This window comes from Galeopterus variegatus, unplaced genomic scaffold (genome assembly GCF_000696425.1).
Source record: "Galeopterus variegatus unplaced genomic scaffold, G_variegatus-3.0.2 Scaffold5293, whole genome shotgun sequence".
Lineage (NCBI taxonomy): Eukaryota > Metazoa > Chordata > Mammalia > Dermoptera > Cynocephalidae > Galeopterus > Galeopterus variegatus.
In genome coordinates, this window is record NW_007731404.1 from 56874 (window position 1) to 81999 (window position 25126).

Here is a 25126-nt window from a genome sequence, read left to right on the forward strand (position 1 = left end):
CACTCCTCCCCCCCCACTCCTCCCCCTCCCCCATAGGTTCAGCAGTCAGGTGGACAGCCAGCAAGAGACTGCATGGAAGAGCTCTGAAAAGAGCCCCTTGGGCCGTCATGATGCCGCATTTCCGGTACTGACGGATCCTGGAGAGAGAGTTTGGGCTTGCCAGATGTGCTTGCTCTGCTCGGGCAGCCCTTCTGCTGAAGGGTGTATTCCACTTTGCAGATTCCCAACAGCTTGATGAAACGTGGCTCTGGCCGAGATAAACAAATGTTTCCATTGACATTTTGAAAGCATATGATGTGCTTTTTTTAAAAAATATCTTTTTAAAAAAGATAGTTTTTTAACCTAGGAATACAGTGTTCTCCAGGTATTTTATTTTAAATTTAATAACATGTTAGGGATTCTTTGATGAGTTTGTTTAGACTGAAAAGTTTGCTTCCGTCATTTGTGTAGAAGAAATGTGCATCGTGCTACAACCACAAGCTGCTTTTGGTGGTTGTTTGTTTCTTTTCTGAACTCTGATATTCAGAAGTGGGTGTTTAACTGAACTTCACTCTTACCACCACCTTCCTTCTGAGGTTGGCTTGGTGGCCTTGACTTGGAATAAAACTCCCCCTTGATTTCTTCCCCACAGTCTCCAAAATGCCTCTTGTCCTTCCCCATGAGGGAATATCTGCATGGATGCTGGTCGGATGCTCACCCATCATGTCCCCGTGAGGTACTCTGCTGAGTTTGTGGGAGACCAGCTCCTTTGCTTAACAAGGCCTCAGTTTTTTCATTTGTAAAGATGAGGAAAATAACACCTGCTTTCTAGGATTGTAAGGGATTGACAACGACATGTGTGAGGAAGCACCTAGTGCAGCTTCTCCTGGCACTTAGTAGGCCTTCTTTGCCTGGCAGCTATTATTCACTGATTCTCAAACACCATTGACTTTAAGATGAACCATTGTTTTATGTGCCTCTACGAAAGAAATAGCACTTCAATGAACTCTAATGTGTTATTGGTTATAAGAGAGAATCTGCATTTTAGAGATACTGAAATGTGATGAAAGTGATGCCCCGGGAGCCACTTCCACTAGCCTGGCATGTCTTGGGACCTCCATCTCATTCTTTACTTGTCATCTATTACCCTTGCTCACTTAGATTGTTCCTTAGGTGGCCTTTCCCACATAGGGGCAGGTATGGGGTGAAGCTGGGAACAGAGAATGGCAGGGCTGTTAATCCACCGTGTCTGGCACTGTCTAGCTCTCATGTGAGAAGGCCCTGAGAATTTAGACTTCCTTAGGTTCAGCTTTCTTCGACGACATCCGAGACATTTCAAGGTCTGGCCCCTTCTCCTTGCTCAGCCCCTCCTCTCACTAAATAGGACATCCGAGACATTTCAAGGTCTGGCCCCTTCTCCTTGCTCAGCCCCTCCTCTCACTAAATCCCTGCATGAAAACCACACTCCAGCCACATCTCCCTCTTTGCCTTTACCTAAATGGGCCATTTATTTCCACACTTCTGAGCCTTTGTTTTATGCTGTTTCTTCCACTTAAAAATCTATCTTTTAACACCTTCAGAAATCCTTCTAGGCTTCATCAGATGTCACCTCCTTAGGAAACTTCTCTGATTTTCCTCGTCATGGTTAATTGACACTCCCTGTGCACTCTGTACACTGATGTTTCTCTCTCTCTTTCTGTTCTCTTTTGCTGCTGTGAGACCTGGCCGTGTTCCGGGCTGTCATCTCCATCGCTTTGTAAACTTCCTCAGAACAGGAGCTGAGCCTTACTCATTACATTCTTTCAGAATCTACCACATTGTGTTGGCTCCATTTATGTTTAACAAACAAATGAGCATTCCCTTTAGAAAGTAAGATCCAACCTCCAGAAGAAGGATCTGTGAGTTCAAGGAGGCCATGACCAGGAGACGTGGAGAGATGAAATCTCCTCCCCTTCATATCAGGGAAAACGTGCCTGGTGGATCCCATCACAGGGCTTCTCATAACCATACATTTTCTGTTTCCAGTTTTTCGGATAATAATGAAAATGATGGTGATGATGATGATGACGAGGAAAGGCGTAGTTTTAAATATTTTACATGTATGTGCTTGTTCAATCCTCACAAGCAAGCCTATGAGTTCAGTAGTAGTGTTTTCCCTTTGACATCTGAGGACATGGAGGTAGCTGTTTCTACCCATGCTATCTTACTGAGATGAAGCTTTCAGTCACCATGACAATAGAAGCCCTAAAACAGAGCCCAGCAAATGGAGAGATGACTTTTCTTGCCCTCTTGAAAAATGATGTCATCCAGAAGTGAGTGGTGACTCTCTTCTCCTAGAATTACATTTACAGGCCAGCCGGTTAGCTCAGTGGGTTAGAGCATGGTGTTATAACACCAAGGTCCAAGGTTCAGGTCCCCTGCCTGCCACCAAATAAATAAATGCATAAATAATTACATTCACAAGCTCTGAATTCTTCCCCTAGACAAGGCGATATACCTCTGAGCTCTGAGGCCTTGCACACAAGCTTGGGTCTTTTCTTGCCTCGAGTGACTCCAGTGTTTACCTCTGCACTTGGTTGCTGGAACAATTGTGATCGATCAGGCTCTTCATCTGGTTTGGGTCTTCATCTGCAACCACTTTCCTCACAAAAGTTCTGAAAAGTTGATTGGTGGGCACTCCCTTCATCTCTTGCAGAGAGTCAGTTCGTTTGGATAGGCAGGATGGGGTCGCACAAGGAGTGTGGCCTTTGGAGCCAGACGATCCAATAAGTAAAGGAAGGATAACAAAGAAAAGGGAAACAAACTGCACCAAAGGAATCTCAGAGGCTGACGGGAAGCGGTAGCAGCAGAGACAAGGAGTTCTACTCCAGCCCCTGGCAACTGGTAAAAAGTGGCCTGTTTCAGTTAGCAACTTGGCTCTCTCAGTGCGAGTTACTAAAACTGCCTCGTTGGCATTTAAGTTGCTTCCTACTGAAGTCAGATCTTGACTGCCATTTTCGGCTTTGTGGCCAGGTTTGAAGCCCCTTCACTCAACCTGGCCCCAGTTTCTTCTCTCGTAAAGAAGAAGAAAATAACACCTCCTGCCTAGGGTTATGAAGGATTGACAGTGACCTGTGAAGAAGCACCTAGTGCGGCTGGTCTGGCACTTAGTAGGCCTTCTTTGACGGGCAGCTACTAGTCATTGAATCTCAAACACCACTGACTTTAAGATGAACCATTATTTTATGTGCCTCTAGGAAAGAAATGTCACTGCCAATTAACTACAACATGTCATTGATTATGAGAGAGAATCTGTATTTTAGAGATACTAAAAGGTGAAAAATATGTAGAATCATTGAAGTCATCTAAACGTTCGTGGAATGAGAGAAGAGTAGTCTGTGTGCACATGGCAGAGTGCTGTGCTGGCAGCACAGGGGAAATACAATCAAGCAGAGGTGCGACATCCGCCCTAGAAAGCCTCTCTATTTAGCAAATGACAGGAGCCTCCTGCGCTAATACCCACCTCCGGAACCCAGAGCGGGAGGTTCACGTCATATACTGCTCCCAGCCAGAAAGTGCTGGAAATCAAAAATTCTCAATTTTGATTTACTTTTTGATGTCTCAAGATGTTACCAATTGTTTCAAAAGGGTATATACATTTTTAGGGGAAAAAATGTTTTTAACTATTTTTTTAATCTCTTCAAATGTGCATAGGAGTCACATAGTAGTTGCCTTTCTGTGTCACAAAGTCTGAAAGGAAACAAAGGACAGAGGGGACGTTGTGTTTGAAAGGCGAACATGCAGAAGGGCTTCTGTGTAATGTGCTTCTGGGCCTGGGTCCACCCGTCCTCGCAGGTGCCCTGTCTCTCATGGCCTTCCCTGGTGACAGTCTCTGTTGGGAGAAAAGCCAGGATGTTTGGCCTCAAGGATAAGCCAGGTCAGGCAGCCATTGTTAGACTCGGGAGGACCTCATTTCACCCCCATAACCCCATAAAGAGGCCATGGCAGCCTCTTTGCTGTCAAGTGATTCATTTTAAAAAGGGCTTTAGCAACAGAATGACATTAGGGAGCAGAAGTCTCAAAGAGGAAGCTGGATGAGAGGAAGGGGAGGGGCTGGTCAGGAGTCAGCACAATGCGTTTGGGGAGAAATGGAAACTGGTGGTGGCTTCAAAGAGGAAAGGCCACACTAAGGCCTTGGATAGTTGTGAGCGGTCCAAGGTGGTGTCTCAGTGAATTGGCATCCTGGCTTTCCTGGGGAAACCCAGTGACTCCTGGAACTTCGTGGCTGTCCTAAAGGAATTGAGTTTACTGGGTTTAGTGTCTGTTGGAAGGAGGGAAAGCTTTATGGTACAGAGAAAGCGCTTCTCTGAGGACCAGGTCCATCCCCTCATTCTCTCCAATGAGCACTTGGGATGGCTGTCCTAAAGGAATTGAGTTTACTGGGTTTAGTGTCTGTTGGAAGGAGGGAAAGCCTTATGGTGCAGAGAAAGCGCTTCTCTGAGGACCAGGTCCATCCCCTCATTCTCTCCAATGAGCACTTGGGTTTGTTACTGCCTGATAAGTCAGAAATGCTTGACATATATGTTCCTTTAACCACAATGACTCGAGGAACTTAAGGCAAATAGAAAATGCTTTCTGGATGTTGTGAAGCCCAAACTTTCTGAAAATAGTTTGAATGCATTTCCAGCTCTCCACAGGCAGCTGTTTTCTCTCACCCTGGCACGGTCCGCACATCTCTGCACACAGGGAGAGCTCCCTTCCTAGCTACCTACGTGTGGGTAGTTATTAAACAGGTTATTCCTGAAGAAGAGACACTGTTTCTGAAAGAAAAGGCATGGAGCAGTTATTTGAGAATAAGACTGCTTTTTTGGAGTTGTTGTCTGTTTCAGGAAATACTATAGCATCTCTCTGATCTCATGAAAGAAAAATAAAAATGTTGTGACTTAGACTTGGCTCTGTTCATTTGGCTTTTCCTGTCTAACCCACACCATGCTGATAAACACCATATCTGTCTTGACAAGCTAGTTTGCAAATAACCATTCATTCGTAACTTTAGGCAGTTGTAAGAACCCTTACTGTCACTTCATCTTGTGAACAAGAATGCAAAGTCTGGTCTTGAGAAAGACACATGAAATGACCACAAGTCCACTGGTCTTTGCAAGTCTCTATCTGAAGGAGATTATTGTATACTTTTTAGTGGATTTAATGACCACTAAAATAGTTATTGTTGCCAAAACATAAATGGGAATTTTCTGGCAGATATAATTTAATTTTTAAATTTTGGATTTATTTCAGTGTTCGTAATTTCAATGCTGCTTAGACCGAGTCTGTCAGGGATTGTTCTGTCTTCACCAGATGTAGCAGTAATTTTGTCATTTCCTCCATTTGCGGGCTTCTTTTTTATATGGTCATTTATTTCCCTATCCATTGGCTTAATCTCATCTTCACTTCTGTTTGACGTCTTAATGGCAATGTGACTGAAGTTGTTCCTACTTGCTTTATAATGAACACTTGTAATTAAGCTGCTGGCTTGGAAAGTCCAAAAACTCATGGATGACTTATTCAGACTCTAATTTAAATGGAGGAAAAAGAATATCCACAGATTGAGGACATTTCTTTGCAGAGGATGGTGATTTGGTCAAGGGACTATGCCCTTGGAACTCCGTAGGGGCTTTCTGTGGGCAAATGTTTCAACATCCAAGCTCATTGCTTGGCATTTTGGGCTCTGGAGGTTAAGAAGAAGAAGACAGAGGAAGGAGGACTCCAGAGCTCCTGACTTTTACCTGGAGGTAGCCGGGCAGAACCAAAGCTGAGTTATACCATCACCTCAGGTTCTGAAGCAGCGGGTCCCACCTTTAGATGAGTCTGTTGAACTCCACTTCCCCGAGCTGCTGGTATCTGTTCCCACTCTGTTTCATATCTGAGACATCTTGAGGTGTTTTTAAAATTCATATTGATTTGAATAGTGATTTAGTCACATTTGCATCTCTCCATAGTAGTAAGCCTGAGGTTGTAAGTGCGTTAACTAAAGTCACTGGTCCATGAACTGCATCGTAAACTGCCGCTGTTTCACCTACTAAACTCATGCTTTTCTCCTCCATACAATGTGACTGATGCTACTTTTTCTTGGAGAGAGATATATTCCAGAAGAATTCCACTGCCAGAACATATCACCATCAATAATGAAACTATGTGTGTAGAGTCATGTCTAATTTCATTAAGTCTTTGTCACAAGTACTCAGATTCTAGAACGAGGGTCTTGATCCAAGCTGACTCCAAATCATTATACATTTGGGTCAGTTTGCCCTATCTCAGTAACATTTGCTGGGAATTCTCTGAGAAGAATAGAAACTCATTGTAGTTTATTGTTGGGGGAAGGACAGTACCCACCTATAGAATTACTATAATTACAAGAGTGATATATGTTTGTGTGGAGGGGTTGGAGGGATGGGGGAGCTGATAGGACATGGAGTTTAGCTGAACGTTTTTAATCACATCTAATTTTGTTTAAGATATAATTGCAGCAAGAATGGCTTTGTCTTTTTCTTACAGACACTTTCACACTACACAAAACCACCACTTACGCAGAACAAACTGTTATGAGCGGATACTTTTTCTTTGATCCACCTGGTTGGATTGTTTTGAGGTCCAATGAAGTTTTGTAAAAGGCCTTTCTAACCTATAAATTGTAATGACCTTTAATGGTGGTTCTCAAATTTTACCATGCCAAAGAATCACCTGTAGAGCTTATTATAACTGTAGATTCCCAAGCCTTTGTGCCCTAGCCTACATCTTGGGGAGAAGGCCAGGTGATTCTCATGCAGGTATTTCAGAACACATTCTGAAAACACTGTGTATTTTTGTTTTGTTTTGTTGCTGTATCTCTTAGCTGTGTCATCACAGGTAAAAATGAACTTTTATAGTTCACTTCATAGTTCTTTAGTTATTTTGTAAGTTACCCATGTAAAATCTGAATTTTTGGACTGTTTCTGTTTGATGGCTTGTATGATCCATAGTCCCTCATTATCAATTAGTGAATGTCCAAGTTCTTCTATTTTTTTTTTTTTTTTTTTTTTTTTTTGCCAAAAAAATGCCATAGATTACTGCTTGGAGTTCTTAAATAAAACAGCGTGCATCGTGAGTCTTGATAAGGTGTAAGGGAAGAATGAATGAGGGGCATGTCACTCAGGAAATCAGAAAGTAAAAGCACAAAGGTTTTATTTTATTTTTTTTATTTTATTTTAAGTTCTTCTAAAAAGTACTGTGTCTCTAAGACCATAAATGTCTCAGATTTTCATAGGGCTTTACATTTTGCAAAACATTTTCACACATATCCAAAGCTTCACTGATCTAAAAAAAGGTGTTTTCATACCGCAGTTTACTTCAGTCATGTAGATTATTGAAAATTGATTATTTAAAAGCTAAAGATTGTTTTCTGTGGCCTGAATAATCCCTATTAACATTCTTATATCTACATCCAATTCATAGCCTTAATGTCTAAGATACCAGATCAGCACCAGAACTCGTCCTTTGGCCCATCTTCAAAACAAAAAAGCAAAAAAGAAAGAAAGGAAAGAAATGAAAGGATTATAATATTGTAGCTTTATAGCAGAGTGAAAGTAAACCAAAGGTGCATACTTGAGGACTGCATGCTGAAAATTGCAAAAGACGATACTTACCTCGCCATGTTCCCACACAGACTTCCTGTGACCTGGGTGACCTAGGGCAATTTCAAGGATCTGAATCCCATTAATTGTCCCTTTTCTGCACCACGGCATACACTGGCCTGAAGAAGGTGCTGTTTCCCAGGAAAAGGACTTAAGTCCCCCCAAGAAATGCACAGGGCCATAGCTTGAAGAAAAGGCATTCTAATAAAGCGACTTGCTCTGCGAGTTCTGCCTTTTTCTAGTTATGTTCTTTGCGCGTTTTCTTTAAGACAACTTTCAGCATCTCTTTTTAAAGGTCAGGTATGGATGAGAAAATGTTTGAACTTGCTAATCTTGTGACAAACAGTTTACACCCAGTGTAGCTTCCTGTCTTTGCTGACTGGTTATTTGAGGGAATTTTCTCCCTGTAAGACTGTGGAGAAGGCCCTAAAAATAAACGACATGGTTGCTTATTGGTGGGAACACATGTGAGCAGATGTCAGCTGGAAGCAGCATATGGCTGCAACATGACCGCAGCCTGCGCTCACAGAAGCTGGGCCACTGGGCCACTATGTTCTGTGCCACACCGGCCACACAGAGCCCTAGATCTCAGTTAAAGGGTGTTCTCACTAGGTGTGATCCACACGTGTGAAAATCTGTCACTGGGATCTTGTTAGCGGGCTAAATGTTGGAGACGGTAAGTTACAGGGTATGGGAGTGGCCTTCGTTATCCATTCTAAAACTGAGCAACGAGAGGAGCTAATCCAGCAAAAACGTTGAGAGAAGAGCCCATAAGGTCTTTGTCTGTTGTTAAAAGTTTTCAAGTCAGGTCTAAATAGTGGCCATGTTACTTCTAGAAGACATGCCCTATGTGTATAGAAGGTGCGTAGATTCTAAGTCTATGTAAGGAGCTAGGAAAGAATTACATTTCATCCAGGCCTAGAAGGGCTTCTTTTATCACAAAAGTTTGATAACTAATATAATTGCATTCCTTGATCACATTTTATTTCTCAGTCCCTTTTAAGTATATCGTCTCATTTCAATTTTATAAAAACCCTCAGGGATAGCATGACATCTGCCTCAGCATATACACACAGAGGCATGGGTAAATCCAGGGGCTATCCAAAGATTCACAAGAAATCAGTGACAGGACAGGGGTTTTAATCCAAATTTTCTCATGCAAAAATTCTATATTTATTGACCCTACCACAGATAGGAAAGGCTTGAACACTTAGCAATGTTTTCTTTCCTATTGGAGGTATTTTTTGGTGTATTTTCTTTTCTAAAAATGTGGTGGGCAATATAGAACTCTGGTTGCTATTACTTTAAAGAAAATAAAGTTCAAAATTTCTGGATGTAATAACTATCAAGGAAGATATGTTTAATGCATTTCAAAGAGCTCTAACTTTTTAAACTGTAGCCCCAAACCAATAGACACTTGTACTTTTGACTCATTCAGAAAGGAGTTTCACATGTGGGTTAGAAATGATGACAGGTGGTTTTAAGAACACTGAAATCTAGGCCAGCCAAACGAAAAACAAAGTTTTATTCTTAATAGGTAGGCTGTCTTTTGTCAAAGGAGGTCAAAGCCCTTCTTACCCATTTTTAATATAAGTCAAGGTATTTATTTTACTACTTCAGTATATGAATTGTACACGGTTATTTTATTACTACAACATGTTAAAAGGAAAACTGAACTCAGGAGACTGATTGTGGGTTAAGGGATGCTGGAAGGTCTGGGACTAGACTCATGACTTCTCCATCAGTCCTTAGTGTCAATCCCTGGCCCTGGGTAGCAGGGACCTTATATTTGTGGGGGAATGATAACATTCAGTGAGCCCCTCATCTACTTTGAATCTTTGTATAGTTCTGTGCCAGGCATCTCCTCAGTAAAATAGCTAATGACTGTGCTTTTTAAAACTCCTAGCTGTCTGCCCAGTTGTTCCAACACCCTCTGGCTCAGTGGGCAGCTTGTGCGCCAGACAGTCTCAGGTGCTCTGTGGGTACCTTGGTGAGTACACTTGTCTGCTTTCTTCCTCGTTTGACGTAGTGATATCAAATCCATCTTTAGTATTTGTCTCCTGTGGGGAACTTGTCAGAGGCAGAATAGGATTCTGAAATGCAGCCTTGGGGCTGAGCAATCACAAAGGTGCTGAAATTTTCTCATCAGAGTTTACATGAGAAAAACTGCATAGCTTTGAAGTAATGCAATGATTTGCTTGCAGTATGTGAAAGAATGACTTGTGGGTATGAGATATGTGTGCAGGGTCACAGAGGCATTTGAAGTGTTGATCTCCTGACCCTCCTGGAGGTTACAGTCTGGAGAATTGAACAGTATGGGCTGAATGTCAGGGAATGTCTCTTTTTTATATCTTATTTGTATCTATGTTCTTATTCCTGACACATAGCAGGTGCTCAGGTAATGTTTCTTGCACTGAACGAAAGTGAAATAAGGAGATTTTTTCTCCTTTGACGTTCTAGAGGGAAGCTTGTGGGGAAGTTTTGTTGGTGCTGTTACTTGTGACCTTCGTATTGACACATCTGGGTTGCATGACAAAATAGATTGTTATGGGTCAGGCCCTCAGCTGACTGGACCTGGGAGATTGTCACTTGCTGAAACCACTTAGCCCTGACGCTCAGACCAAGTGCAAGCTCCTCAGAGCCAGTGCCACGTGTTAGGCTGAGGGGCACCATAGCCAGAAGTCTCCACTCCTTTTTGATTTAAAATATAGATCAATTCAGCCAGCATTTATTGCATGCCTGCTGTATTCTGGGCAGTACGTCCACAGCAAAGAATAGGACTTGATACTTGAGGAATTCAGCGGCAAAGTCATGTCTGAACCATGCTCAGGAACAAAGGAAACAGACTCACAATCCTGGCATTAGTTCACTACATATTTTTGAGGCCCTGAGGTTTGGATTATGTTGATTCTAAATATGGGTGGAGGTCCCAGATAGGGACAGAAGAAATGTTTTTATTACCCTAGTAGAAGCCTAGTTCACTGAATATCTTATTATACAATTTACCTTGTCTAACCTTGTGTCTTATGAATCAGTATAATTTATTTACAGTGGCCTAAACTGAGGTTTCCTCAAAAAGAACTGATTCTATTGAGAATATATGTTTATTTTAGTCCAGAAAGCCTCAAAATGGCTAAGCTGCTACATTAATTAAAAGAGCGAAAATGTTAATCCATGCTTTTTAAGCTCCCTTTTGTGAACCAGAATATATTTTGTTTTCAAGCTCTAAGTTTTTATTTTATTTCACTATCTAAACCAAGGAGTGATATGTCTGATTTTTTTTTTTTTTTCTGCACCACTGACTGGCTTTTTGGAAAGAAAAGGGGAAGGGAAGGAGAGAAGGAAAACATTTATTGACTACCCCCCATGTCCCTGGTCTTGCGACACACTGTTCTGGTCCTCCTCACGTTGGTTGGTTGGTCAGGGAGGGCCAAGGTGACGATCCCCATTTTTCAGGAAATTGTGGTTTGGAGAGGTAAATACCTTGTTCTTGGTCACAGAGCTAGCCAGTGGCAGAGCCAAAGTCCGAATCCAGGTCTGGTCTGGGTGCTCTCCATCACACTGCAGAGACCCCAAACATTTCCCTCCTAACTTTCCCTTTGGAGTCCTGTCCCATTCATTTTCTAACTTTCTTCCCTATTACTTTGGATTAATTTCCTTTTCATCTTTTCCTCCCATAGTAAACAAGTTGAGGGGCCTACCCTGGTTCTTTGGGTGGTTTTTCTTCTCAGACAGTCCTGCTCACTTGGGGTTATTTTCGGTCACTTAATTGCTGTAAACTTCCCTCTTCCTTTGGTGAGAAAACACTGGAAACCCACCCTCCTCCTCAGCGAGTCTCTGGGTTATGGAAGGGGAGGTCGGGTGCAAGCTCCACATAGATTCCCATGCAGTGGGAGACCCTTCCTCCCACCCAGCTGACAGGCATGTGGGAAAGCCCTGGGACCCCCTTTCAGACCTTCCACGCAAGGCAGCTGAGCAGTGGGGCTCTGTGTTTTTTGTCTCTGTTCTTAGAAATAGTAATTGAGCAAAAATGTAAGTGAGCACATGCCAGAGGGCAAGCGTCCAGGGTCAGGGTGAATTTCTCCGTGCTGAGTGTGATTCTGAATACTCGTTAAGTGGAGCTGGCCTGTGCCAAGCAGCTCGAGGGCCATCCTGTCACCTTGCGTGAACCGCCTCTCCATTCCAAGACGATGCTGGGAGCGGCTGGAGGGAGCAAGGCCTGTGGCGCCTCTGGCTTTTCTCACTCTCCAACCTGGGTGTTGTTGATAACTGCATGTTCTGACACTGAGGATCGGACTGGCAGCTCTGATGCTTCATCAGCTTTAAGTAAAATACCCTGGGGGATGAAGCAGTTCATGCTCCTCACAGCCCACGTGGCTGCAGAATCATTTTTCTCCTTTTAAATTCATTATCCCCCATGCTATTGGTTAAGAAGAGATCAGCCTGCCTAAGCGTTTTCCTAAGAAGCTGTAAGAATACAGAGGATAAGCAATAGAGACAGTCTCTCTATGAGGGACTGGATTAACAGTCATGAAGGTGAACTCAATTTTTAAGTATTTACTGAGCAAGAGGCTTTTAAGTAGCTTGATTAAGATTGAAAGATGGTGTTTCTGAGAGTGTGGTCTGCATTCATATCTCCCAGAGCATCTTATAGAATAAAGCGGGTTCCCTGGCCCTGATTCTGACCTGCCAAGTGACAACCTCTGGGGCTGGGGAGCTGGGAGCCCGTACGTGTCAGACAGGCGCTGCAGGGCTTAGGCCGCTGTAGTCAGCAGCTGCTCAGACCACGGGCCCGCTGATGCTGCAGGTCTGTGCTCACGGTCAGCACATGGGAAGATTTGGATCCAACGGGGCCTCTGTTTAATCAGCTGGTCCTGCAAGTGCGGATCCTGAATCCACAGTCCCTGGGGGAGTTTTTGCCCCAGGCTTTCCATTCTCCTGGGTCATGCAAATGTTGAGGTGGACCTATTATCAGTACTCACACATTCCCTACTCACTGTTTACCCCAGAGGACGACAATGAGTGTGCAGGGAGTAAATTAATCCCAGGGTGGGGGAGGGAGTGCCTAGTTTGGATGTCATGGATGAGAGAATTCCCGCCCTCAAGTGCCTTCAACTGGGCAACTGTGAACTCTGGAGTGGGAAAGGATTTTTGAAGCTAATGTTTAATGTGTGGCATATATCAGGTAATGTTTAAGTTAATGTATAATTCCCTGAGGTAGTGTTTGGTCAGAGCACTGCTGACTCCTTCATGGCCTGAATCCCATTCTGAGACATTCCATGGGGTAAGGATCTAGCCAACGATGGAATGTAAACTCTACTATCTCAGCCAATCTCAGCCTCGGGTAACTGCAGGTTTCTCTTTCCAAATAGTGTTTTCTTTTCCAACCAGAGGTATTAGAGCAGGTGAGAATCTGACCAAGCTATTAAAAAGTAAAGTTAATGATAAATTACTTGGTATTTTCTTTGTAAAACTCTATGCTTCCTGGTATGCTGATGTTATTGTTGAACCATCCAGTATTTTGAATCCAACTATATGATGTGAGTATTCTATAACTACTGTAGTTTTTTTGGCTATTAAACTAGGGAAATATCCAGTTCCCCTATATGATCTGCATCACTAAGCAGCCCACAGAGCTATTGAAATATGAGAAGAATGACTGATAGCATTAATTTTACTTCCCAACAAGCCTTTGATGAAAAGAGAGCTCTTCATTAACTTTTAAGATAAATGTCAAATGTATGCAGAGATGGTGGGAAGACAAAGGTAAGAAGAGGATGTTCTTAGGATATACTGGTTCGCTCACACACCAATCTAGACACCAGTGATGTCATCAGTGAATGAAGAAAACAGCAAAAATCCTTGCCCTTGGGGAGCTTACATTCTGGTGGAGGAAGATAGACAATAATGCAGATTAAATAAGAATGATAGAATTTGTTAGATCTTATGGCGGGGGGCAGTAGAGCTCGCTCAGGAGGATGGGGAGGTGAGTTGCAATATTAAATAAGCTGGATAGACAACAGTTCATCAAAAGGTGGCATTTAAGCCACCTCAAAGGAGGTCAGAGAGTCATCTGGGGCTGTCTGGGGACGAGCATTTCTGCTCCTGGCATGTTCCAGGATTATCAAAAGTGTCCCAGGAGATAAGACTAGAGAGACAATGAGGGGCAGGTCATGTAGGCCATCACAAGACCTGCGGCTTTTCCTCAGAATAAATGAAGAGACGGGTGGTCTTAGCCAAGGGGTCACTGTGGCTGTTTAATTGAGACTGGACCTAGGGTGGCCAAAGGAGAAGCAGGAAGTCAAGTCCAGCAAGGAGGTCTTTGTAAGCACTGGGATGGCACTTTGCAACCGTGTTTCTAGGTGAAACTGACTATAATAAGAATCTCAAACAGACCTGCCTAGTGCTATTAGCAAATATAGGCTACAGTGGGTTCTGTATATAGAATATGTTTTTGTTTATCTGATTGTTTTTAATTAATAATCTGGAGTTATAGGCAATTTATCCTCTTCCTTTCTGGAAAGAAGCTATCTCTGTACCCTTCTGTGTATGAAAGTAACCCCTTGGGTTTCCCATCTTGTGCTGACAAGTGTGGAGTGGCAGCTGTTGGAGTTTGTACTTGTGTCAACTTGGTGGCCAGGGACACATAGCACCAAGCGCACAGATGTGCACACCTTGGCCTAGGAGAGTGACCAACTACCTCTCCCCCTGTGAAGTAGAGAGTTGGACTTGGAAAGATCTTTTGATCTGTCCAGCTGTGCCTAGTGCAAGAAATAGAAGTGCCTTTGCCTAAATTTTGAAATGAGGTCATAAGCCAGGGAATTTGTAAAGCTGTCTCTCATCAGTCAAATGCATTTCTGTTGGACCATAATCAGCTGCCTAATTCTTAAGTTTTAAACAGCAAGAGTGTACACTGGGATATTGATTATATTCCTTTATCCATTTGTACAAGAAACATCTCGTGAGTCTATTGTGTGCCAGGTGAGAGATGTAGGAACATAGCATAGACCTGGTCCTCAGGGAGTCTAGTGAGAAAGCAGGAAGACCAAGCCAACCAAACAGAAGCAAAAAGCCAACACTGCATGGTTGATTACAGGTAAGACATTTGAGAGGCCAGAAGAAGAACTGCTTAACTTGACCTAGAGAGTTGAAGGAAGCCTTCTTGGTGGAGATGATATTTGCCACTTGAAAGATGATCTTCGAGGTTGCAGTTTGGCAGTCATCAAGCAGTGATAGGAAGTTGCTTATGCTTTCTGGAAGGAGAAGATTTAACCTTTCATGTTGTTTCTTCCTCTGAGGCTTGCATGACTTCCATTCATATTAGAGGGCCTTGTGGGTTGGCTGTGGCTCTGCTCTGTGAGATCTCCATTCCGGGACGCAGGCCGAGGGAGCAGCCCGTAATCTGGGCAGGCTGACTTCTTGGCAGAACCATGAGACATGGAAGTTCCCTTATCCACATGGTCAGAGCAAGTCACATGGCCAAGCCTGATTTCAACAGGGCGGAATGGGGGCACAGGGAAAGGCCATGTGGGGATGGGCCCAGAGGACAGGGGCTGCTAACATTTTGAACAAGTGGTACAGTCTAGTGAAGCAAAGGTGGAGGAGGTGGGGAAGAGAGAAAGATTTCACCCAGGTTAGAAACTTTCTATAGTGGGGTATGACTCGATTGGACACACAGTGTTGCTACACCTGTGGAAATATGGTGGTACTTAGAAAAGTTTGTGGAAAGATGCACATTATCTTTCAATTCCATTTTTTCACGAACTTTTTAAAGTACTCTCATATGGGGACCTTTATAGTAGATATTTGCTGAACACTTAGTAGGTTGACTTTATAAGACAGACATAAATGTTATTTCCCTCCATTTTTATAAACGACTTGCTTCTCCAATCGAGACAAGTTTATCTGGTATAAAAGGCAGTGTTGGGAGTTTCTCAAGCAAGTCCTTATGTGTTATGTGAAATTTGTGTATGTAGGGAAACTCTGAAACTCCAAAATATGTAGTGACATCCCTTAGTCTTGGGGTCCTAGATTGCGCCTATGGTCCTGACATGCCCGGCAGTATTTGGTAGATTCAGTATTTGGAAGGATTCAGGCTAAGTTTCCATGAGAACATATGTCTGTAGATGCTTGACCGTTTTAACTGTTTGCTAGAGGGAGCATGACTTTCTTGTTTCTTATTTCTCTTGTGTGAATTCCATGCCAATTTAAACATCTGTGACATGCAGTTCCCTAGAATCCCAGCTAACCTGAACCTTGGTCTCCTGACAGTGACCCACCACATAGATTATTTAGAGTCATGCTTCTACCTGTTGTATTGAGAGAGCCAGCTAGAAAGTAATGCTGCCTGGCATGGGGCATCTGCTCTGTGATTCTTAATGCAGTGACAGCTATCTGCTCTGACCACCCCTGAGCATTGCTAGGTAGCTTGGTGCTTGCAAGTTCATAAATAATCATCTCCACAGCCTATTCTTAGTAGCAGCAGATGCTGAGCTTTTCCAGCCTGCTCTCAGGATCAGCGGTGGGAAAGAAAAGAAAAAAATGCAGCATTGTTCTGCACATGGCTGGACATCTGTGTTTCTGAATTGCCCTGTTGTGTGTATGATGCAACTGCTGGAGCTGCTCTGCTGAATGTGAACTTTGTCCACCGACTGGAGTCTAAATTGCTTTTGGATCCTTCTGAAATCTAAATGGTCAGACCATATTTTTCTAATATTTAGTTGGATTGTGTCTTTGCTCTGAAGTGGAGCTTACTTCATTGTGCGTTCACATCAGCAGCAGAGGTTGCTTCTCTATTATCCTGGTTGCTTGTTTTCCCAAGCTTGCTACTTTGCCTCATCCAATCCTTGCAGTTCCTGGGCAACTGAGGCTGCTGTGATGTCAAGGAACATTAACTCTAGTGTCATTGTGGAGGACAGCAGATTGTTTTTCAGAAACTAAGCAGGTGAAGCATGAAGAGCAGCTAACCTACTAGGTGTTCTGGTACCATGGCAAAGACTTGGACGTGGGCTTCAGGTATCACAATGCTCAGGCCCTTGGTTGGGATCTTCGACCGTCGAGGCTGTGGTTTCTGTTTGGTAGCTCTAGTGCAGAGGTTCTCTACTTCACTATGCATCTGAATCCCCTAGGGAGCATTTAACATCTGACTTCTGTTACTTATGCCGGGGTCTACTCCAGAAATTCTGACTCAGTTGGTCTGGGGTGGGACTTGGCATCTTTAGTTTTAAAAAGCTCCCCTGGTGATTCTTAGCCAGCATTGAGAACCTCTTTGTTGGGAGCTTACATAGCTTTTGATGAAACTGTGTAGCTTTTCTAGCTATTCATGTTATAATATGAGTGAATTTCTGCATGAAGAAAAGACTTCTATTTGGGTGGGGTTGTTCAATGAATGGGAAGGATGGATTAATATGAATAATTATAATGATAATAGTCATCAGTTACTGAATAATTATATTAGGCACTGGGCTGATTTCCATATTAACACTATAAATAAACACTATATTATTCTCAATTTTATAGATAAGGAAACTGAGGCTTACAGACAGCATGTGTAGTCTTCCCACAGCCACACAGCTAAGAAGTGGCAGAAGCAGAACTTATATTTGGTCCATCTGACTCCAAAGCTCATTCCATTAATCACTCCCCTAAGATGATAAACTTAAATTTAAATAAGAAAAATTGGGATGAAGGAATGAGGTATTATAAAAGGAGAATCCACTGAGTGAGAACCCTGTGTCATATGTGGTAGGGAATCATTCTTCTTTTCTGATAAGGAATGAGGTATTATAAAAGGAGAATCCACTGAGTGAGAACCCTGTGTCATATGTGGTAGGGAATCATTCTTCTTTTCCGATAAAGGAAAAAAATACGTTCGGTTGTCTTTTGTTTTGTTTTTTTAAATACAATATTTTTCTCCTAAAAAACCTGTGAAAGTTCAAGGCACATGATAAAGGAAAAAAATACGTTCGGCTGTCTTTTGTTTTGTTTTTTTATTTTTTTATTTTATTTATTTATTTTTTATTTTTTTATTTTTTTTGTCTTTTTCCGTGTCTGGCAACGGATCGCAACCCTCAGTGTACAGCAGAACCCAAGGGCTTGAATGCTGGTATGGACATTCAGCAATGGCCTCCGAGCTGCGCTCAACGCGCCTCCTCGGTGTTCCCCATGTAAGGAGCAGAAGTCGTGTGTTCTCACATGAGTTTACCTAGAGGATGAGCGCATCCTCGCACTTGTTCTGTTGCCCAGCCTTTATAATAATTAGAGGGTGTAATATGAAATCCTGGTGGTTTTCATTGTTCCCTGGATAGGACAATTGTATTTTGTTGTGTGTTCGTTTTTTGCTTTTCTCCAAGGCTGGTAAATCTGAGTACTTACTTTTTACTTAAATGATTGCATTAATTCTCTAATGCCCATTAAAAGATTAGAATAGTGCCAGCACCTATCCACGGACAGGACCCCAGAATTTCATAACCAATTCCTGGCAGGCCTATCTATCCCTGTACAGTATTCCCTGAAGGAATGCTACAGATTGAAGCCTCCAATATATATTGGTTGAATGAGGGAGTGAATGAATTTTGCAAATATGGACTGCAATAGAAACAGCGCCCTGCATATTGCTAAGGACTTCTCGGGAAATGAGAGAGGTCTCAGTCAGTTGGTATATACCCAGTGTCTCCATGAGGCCCCATGGTCTGCTAGTCAGCTCCTAACTGCCTACCTGGAGGAATTTTTTGTATACAAAACATAGCAATGTTAATACGCTTTTTTTTTTTTTTAAATCTTATTACCAGCCTCTGTTTGTATCTCAGCCTTGACAAAAGGATACTGATGTTTTCTTCACTCTAAGTAGCATTTTTCATATTATAAGTTAGAAAAGTTCAGCATCCCCAGGGCAATAAGGAGCAGGAGAGAAACCACTTGCCAGCCCATGTGACAGCTTTGATGCATTCTTGTCTCCTGTTACAGGGACACCTTGATGAGACCCTGCTCCCTCTGTGAGTTCAAGCTGCTGTCACTGGAGTTATAAAGGGACATTTAGGCCTGTGTTCTTGGGTCTGTAGCCAGACAGCACAAGTATTTTTAGGGCTCTTCTTGTCTCAATCTGATTTCTGCTTGAAACTGTACCACATGCAATCTGCACTGAAACAACTTTTAAACTATTCTCTTGGTAGTGCAGGAGAGGTTGGATTAGTACTACAGCCTTTAAACAGTTTAAAAAAAAATTTTTTTTTTATTGCTAAATATCCAACAGGCTGAATGGAGGAAATTCAAGTCTAACCCTGGAGGGACCCCTGTTTAGTCATCTGTCTAGACAGACGAGTTCATATAATGGGCCTCTCTGTTTCTTTTGCTTTGTGTAACAGACGGTGGTCCCTTCCTTGAAACTTTGTGAAGAAGTCAACCTTTGGTTTTTTGATCTTAACCTGCTGTTGATAAGCCAAGAAAGTGAGTCACACATGAGCCAACAATGACTCTTGAGTGTGACAATTAATCTGTGATACAGTGGAAAGAAAATACAGTGTTTGTATAAAGGAGACCTGGGTAAGATCCTGACTGTGCAACATTAGGCAAGTCATTTGCCCTCTCTGAGCCTCTTTTTTCTATAATTTAAAATGAGAATTAATTAAAAAAAAAAAACTACTTCTTGATGGTTCTTTAAAAAAGAAAATATCTAACACATAAAAATGCCTTGTACATGGCAGGGGCTGAACAAATTGTCATCCATCCATCCACAGTCAAATTCACAGAATCAAGGAAAGGACTGGTGGTTGCAAGGGGCTGGGAGGAGGGGGAATTGGGGAGTTGTTAATAAGCAGGTGTAATAACGTTTCAGTTAATCAAGGTGAATAAGCACTAGAGGTCTGTTGTACAACGTTGTCCCTATAATCAACAGGAAATTAAGAGGGTAGATTTCATGTGAACTGTTCTTACCACAATAAAATGTTTAAAAAATTGGTAGAAGAGGTGAATGAAGCAGAACGATATTCTTTGTCTTACTAGGATGACCAGAAACCCTCTCAGAACTTGCCTAAAAGGACTATCTATGTGTGTTAGTAACTATTTCTACAACCAAGTGGCACATCAGCCATCTCATTTTACTGTAAGCCTTAGCTGGATTGTCCTTGGAAACAATGACCTGGAAAGTTTGGTTTTATCCCATTTAATTCAGTTGATATTCACTGAGAATGTACTGACTCAAGGGCTCAGTGCCTGAATTATGCAGATGAGTAAAAAATGGAGATTAGTAGAGATGGATCTGTCTTGAACGAGGAAGAGCACAGACATCCCAGAGGAAAGTCCTAGGATCACACAACGTAGGTTTAAGTGGACATGTTACTATTTCTAGCTACACAGCTTTGGGCAAGTTCCCTCAGTTTCTTATCTCTATCAAAGTGGGATAATCCAAATGGGTACCTGAGAGATGATGTGCTCCCCAAAACCAGTAACGTTGCTTTTGTTATTATTATAGTTATTCTTTTTATTGTTATTATTGTATTATCCCTGCCCTCAAGTAGCTTATGGCCTGTTTGTGGAGACAAACTTATAAACCGACCATACTACACAAAGCAGAAAAATAAAAGTTTGCTGAATGGTATTTATAGGCAAAGTGCAATCGCTGCACGTGGGAAGGTGTGGCAGGTTAATAAAACCAACTTTTAAGAGAAGCGGTCCCTGACATGCACAGAACCGTGCTCATGTCTGAACAGTGAATAGCCGCAGCCTTGAAGTGGAAGGGGAAAGAGAAAAATCAGCCTCTTCTTCAGCTGTTAGTAGGACAGAAGCAAATGATATCTATGTTGATAGCAAAACTTTTCACATTTCCTAGGATAGTTCATGACATTCTCATACACTGAAATTCCATTAGAACCCAGTGCTTTACGTGGCTTTGGATATGGTATGTCTGAGTCATGTCTCTTTCAATACAACTGGAATCAATAAAAAACCCCAGTAAAATGTGGTTAACCACAAGGACATCCCTTCCCACCAACCCCACCCCCAAGTCAGCAATGATTCATTCAATTTAGAGCTCTTCCCCCTAATATGCTTTAAAGTATGAAGAACAGAAGTCTGCTCTTGTGTTGGTCACCTGCCCCTCTGTTGTAGTCCTGCTCTTGTGTTGGTCAGCCTCACCCCACCCCTGGCCCCTGGGAAGCTCAGTCCTGTCCTGTACCCTAGGTGGCTGTGGCTGAGAGAAGCTCTGCCCAGTTCCATGGGGAGGCAGGATAGATGCTTCCGAAGGATGACTCTGAGGCCCCAGGAGACCTTACTGAGTAAAAACTATTTTCTTCTTTCTTATTCCTATAACTCTAGCCTCTGCCTGTATCTTCTTTAAAATGAATCCTGAGATGAGGGCTCCCATTACCCACCACCTCCTTAGTTTTAATTTGTAACGTCTATCATAGTGTTTGATTTTGTTTTGTTCTGTTTCTTTTTCTTACAACAGCATGAGTTGTGAGTGTGCAGGGTGGGTGGAAAAGGGAGAGGGGAAAGAGATGAAAGGAGGACAGTCCAGGCACGAAGGTAGTGTCACCTGCTTCCTGTTTGGGTCTGTGGCTTTTACCTTCCTGGTCAGCACCTTTCCAGGCCAGCTAAACCGAAAAGGGGGTCTGCCAGCAGACGCAAGTTGTCATCTCAGGATTCCTTAAAACATGACCTTCTGCCACCCACAGGGGAGATGTGGCCTCACTATTATCTTTCATATAAAAGTAGACCGAGAGACTGGTAGATTTTCTTTGTCCTTATGAAAATATTGCACCTTTCTTTGTTCCTCCGTGATGCTCAGATGCAGCTTTCATATTTTTTTTTTCTTCCTTTTTGTCTTTTTTCGTGACCGGCAACGGATCGCAACCCTCAGTGTTGCGCCCGCACCGGGCCGGGACCAGCTACGGGATCGCAACCCTCGGTGCTGCTCCCGCACCTCGCTCAGCCAGTGAGCGGCCGGTCTGTATGTGGGATCCGAACCCTCGGCGGGAGTGCCGCCGCGCTTTCCAAGCGGCGCACTATAGCAGTGCGCCACCAGGCCGGCCCCCAGCTTTCATATTTTATCTCAAGGTTGCCATTTGGGAGGAGGTTTTATTTAAAAGTTCTGAGGTTACATATCTGGAGGAAAAGATGAAGCCAGGTGAGAACAGTCTCCTTTTTCTGTTATGCCCAAGAGAAGTTCAGTCAATTCTGACATCTGAATCAGGAAAGACCATAGTTCAAGTCCCCTAGGTGTGCTATGATCTCATTTTAACGTTTTCCTTTAGGTGTTTTTATTTAATGGAGGAAGATGGGTGTAAACATGTCCAGTTGCATTTAACCTCTTTTACTTAAGGAACCAGCTGCCCTTGGATGAGTACCTACATCTAGTTCCTTTCATGCACACTTGGTATTTGGTCAATGACAAAAAGGGCAGAAATGCTACTCACATAGTGCTTCCTACACTGCAGGTACTTTCTCACACTTTAGGGGTACCAATTCATTTGATCCTGTCAATATTAGGTATTATTACTTTCTTCATTTCACATATGAGGAGACTGAGGCAGAGAGGGAAATTAGGTAATGTGCCCGAGCTACTAAGTGGCAGAGCCAGGACACCCACCCATCTCCGCTCACATCAGTCGGAAGCTCGAGTCGATTACCGACCATGCAAAGCAGCCGTACAGCGTGATGGTCAAGGGCACGAACTGCAGAATGAAAATGGCCTAGGTCTGTACGACTGGGGAAAAGCATTCCAATCTAGATGTAGATTCCACCTGGTCTGAAATATAGAAATAATTGTTCTGTCATACCAAGTTAGAAACCCACGTGGTCCATTCATATGCCGTGCTCCTTAGGGTCGGAAGCTGGAGTATCAGCATGCCAAGTTCTCTTGAGATGGCATTTTTGTTTGTTTGTTTTCTTTTTTAAGCTAACCCCTTTGATTAGCAAACAGTACAAATGTTTATAGAGTTGGAGGATTTTTAATATCTTTATTTGAACTGCACAAAGCGGCCAAATGTAGTTTGGCCCTAGGCTGCAGAGTGTGTGTGTCTGGGTGCCAAGAAGAAACTGCGCTCTGCCTGAGATGCCAAGCATTCCAGACCTGTTACCTTGTAAGAGTAATATTTACCAGATTTCTGCTGCTTCATCTGGAGATGAAGAGCAGAGCTGGAGAGAGTGGGGCTGGGCCAGGCTGCTGGGAAGGGAGCTCAGTGTTGAGAGGAATCCCTGAATGAGTAGGTAGCTGGGAAGGTGAACCAAGATTTGCCAGAAACAGCCCTTTGGCTGGCAACTTGGAATCTAGGAAAAAAAATAACAGAGGTGAACATGTTGGGGTGCTTACCATGCACCAGGCACAGTGCAAATGTTCTACTTTCATGAGCCTCTTTTATGCTCACAATTCTATGAGGTAGATGCTGTTATTATGCCCATTTTATAGAAGGGGAAGTGCAGGTTAGAGAGTTGAGTGGATTGCCCACGATCAATTCTGCTCTGACCACAGAACCACACTAGTGTCTGAGCAGTAAATAGATACTTCTATTAATAAAGGTCTCTGTTTATTTTCACGTCAGTAAAACTGCTGCACGGCAGGGGTGGTGGTGCACCCCGCAGAGCCCAGACCAGCAAGGCACTCGCCGCCGTCTCTTCAGCTGCTTCTTGCTTTCTCTCACCCTCCCAAAGCCTTGCCACTTAGGTGTTATTAACATTTTACAGATGAGGAAACTGAGGTGTAAAGGGTTAGGACATTTGCCAAAGGCCACACTTTTAAGCCACGAGTGAGTAGAATCTGGTCTGCTGAATCCCAAACCTTAAATCTCTTTGTGTTAAAGCACGATGTATTCATTAGGTGCCAGTGACAAGATCACAAACAAAACCAAACCCTAAAACTCTGGACAAGCTCAGCTCTTTATGATGTTGCTAAACAAGAAGGGGCTTGAGTCAGACTTCCAGATAATCTGTAGTAAACCCTGTGTGTCAGCAGAAGAGCAAGGAGTGAGTGCATGTGTGTGCACAGGTGTGCGTGTGCACACGTGCGTGTGTGTGTGTGTATGCACACAGAGGGGCAGTTGTGGGCTGGAGCAGGGAAGAATTGTTTTCAAATTGAAGAAACTGGCAGTTGCTAGACAAGGACACGTGTACTGTTCTGTGTTTTGTGTTCATCATTGCGTCACCCGATGAGTAAATTTTGAAGCGATCCCTGCAGGCAGCCAAAGGAGACAGCAAAAGCTGGCTCTGGTCCTTTCCTGCCCTTACCCATGGCAGCTGCCACTGGAACTCTCAACTCATCTGGAAAGAAAGTGTTTTTAAGTGTTTGTATGAAAAGTAAGCCATAGGCATTGGAAACATCTCTCCCGCACCTTTTCAAAGCTCCTCTGTCCCATCCCCGCAGTGCTGTCCCAATGAGGCTGAAAATGCAGCAGGAGAGCCTTCCTGCCCCAGGCTCTTGTCCCAGGCCCTGCAAGAGCCTGGCGTCAGGGACTGCTCCCTTTGCTTTGGGGGATTATGCTTTGGGTGAGTCTCACCCAGAAAGCAGTATTTTTAGCCAACAGTGGAAAATTATGGAACAACAGGGAAGCTCTTTGGTTAGTGTTGTCGGTGGAAGGAGCGCACCCCAGCATCAGGGTAAGTGCAAGACACGCATCCCGACCTGAGCAGGGCCACTGTGCATCCAGGCCCTCGCCGCTGTGGACTGATAAAGTGATTAGGGTTAAGCTGTTGGTTGAACCTCAAAATTAAAGTCAGTAGTCTGGCTTTTTTTCTGTGGAAATTCAGATTTTTCTCTACTGGCTTCATGGTGCCACCTTCTCTTGTTGGACATTCGGACACAGAAACTGAATCCGAAGGTTGATTTTCCATCATTTGAAACATAAAGTAGAAGAGGGGTGGAATAACTTGCTTGTCAGGAAACAGCCAGTCTTTGGGTAAAGGAGTCAGGATTAGGAAGACCCAGGACTAGCGTTACCAACTCCTACTCCCAACACAATGCTAAGCTCTCTTCAAATGCCACCTCCCGTCCCTGGAAGAGCTCTGCTCTTTAATGGGCATTCCTCATCCAGCACTGGTAGCATATGGAGGTATGAATGATTTTTCTGTTTTGGCTATTTATCTCAATTTTTGGAAATAAATGCTTGTGGGAGTGAGGAGATTGTTTTATGATACAAGCCTACGGTAAATAGTTTTGAGAGTCTTCTTGAAAATAGTTAGGTTTTTGAGTTAAACAGTAGGTGATAAGGAAAGGTTTCAAGGGAGAATCAAAGGCAAAAAGAAAGGCAATTCCCAACCAGGAGGAAAGAAAACTACGTGATGTAGAGCCTTAAACGTTCAGATTCTGCCCTCGAATAGTACAGAAAAGCCCTAAGACCAGATTTACGATGTAATCAAGGTTTAATTGGAGGACTGTGAGCATGAATGGACCCACATTTAGACAGGATCTGAAACCTCTGTTTTGTCAATGTATAATCCTACAGGGATTTGCAATGACCTTTATTTAGGAGGGTCCAAAATTCAAGGCAGAAAAGCATGTGTCTTTTTTTAAT

At 43.1% G+C, this 25126-nt stretch overlaps 1 protein-coding gene across 2 annotated transcripts in view; it reads left to right on the forward strand.

The window, feature by feature from the left end:
- The window catches only part of TGFB2 (transforming growth factor, beta 2), a 91464-nt gene that overhangs the window by 6784 nt on the left and 59554 nt on the right, over positions 1-25126 (forward strand). The window contains exon 2 of one of the 2 annotated variants that reach the window (XM_008589201.1): positions 9532-9615. The exons of the other annotated variant lie outside the window; for it this stretch is intronic. Within the exon in view, the coding sequence (XP_008587423.1) occupies positions 9532-9615 (84 nt within the window). The remainder of the gene's footprint in view (positions 1-9531; positions 9616-25126) is intronic. 2 annotated transcript variants of the gene reach the window in all.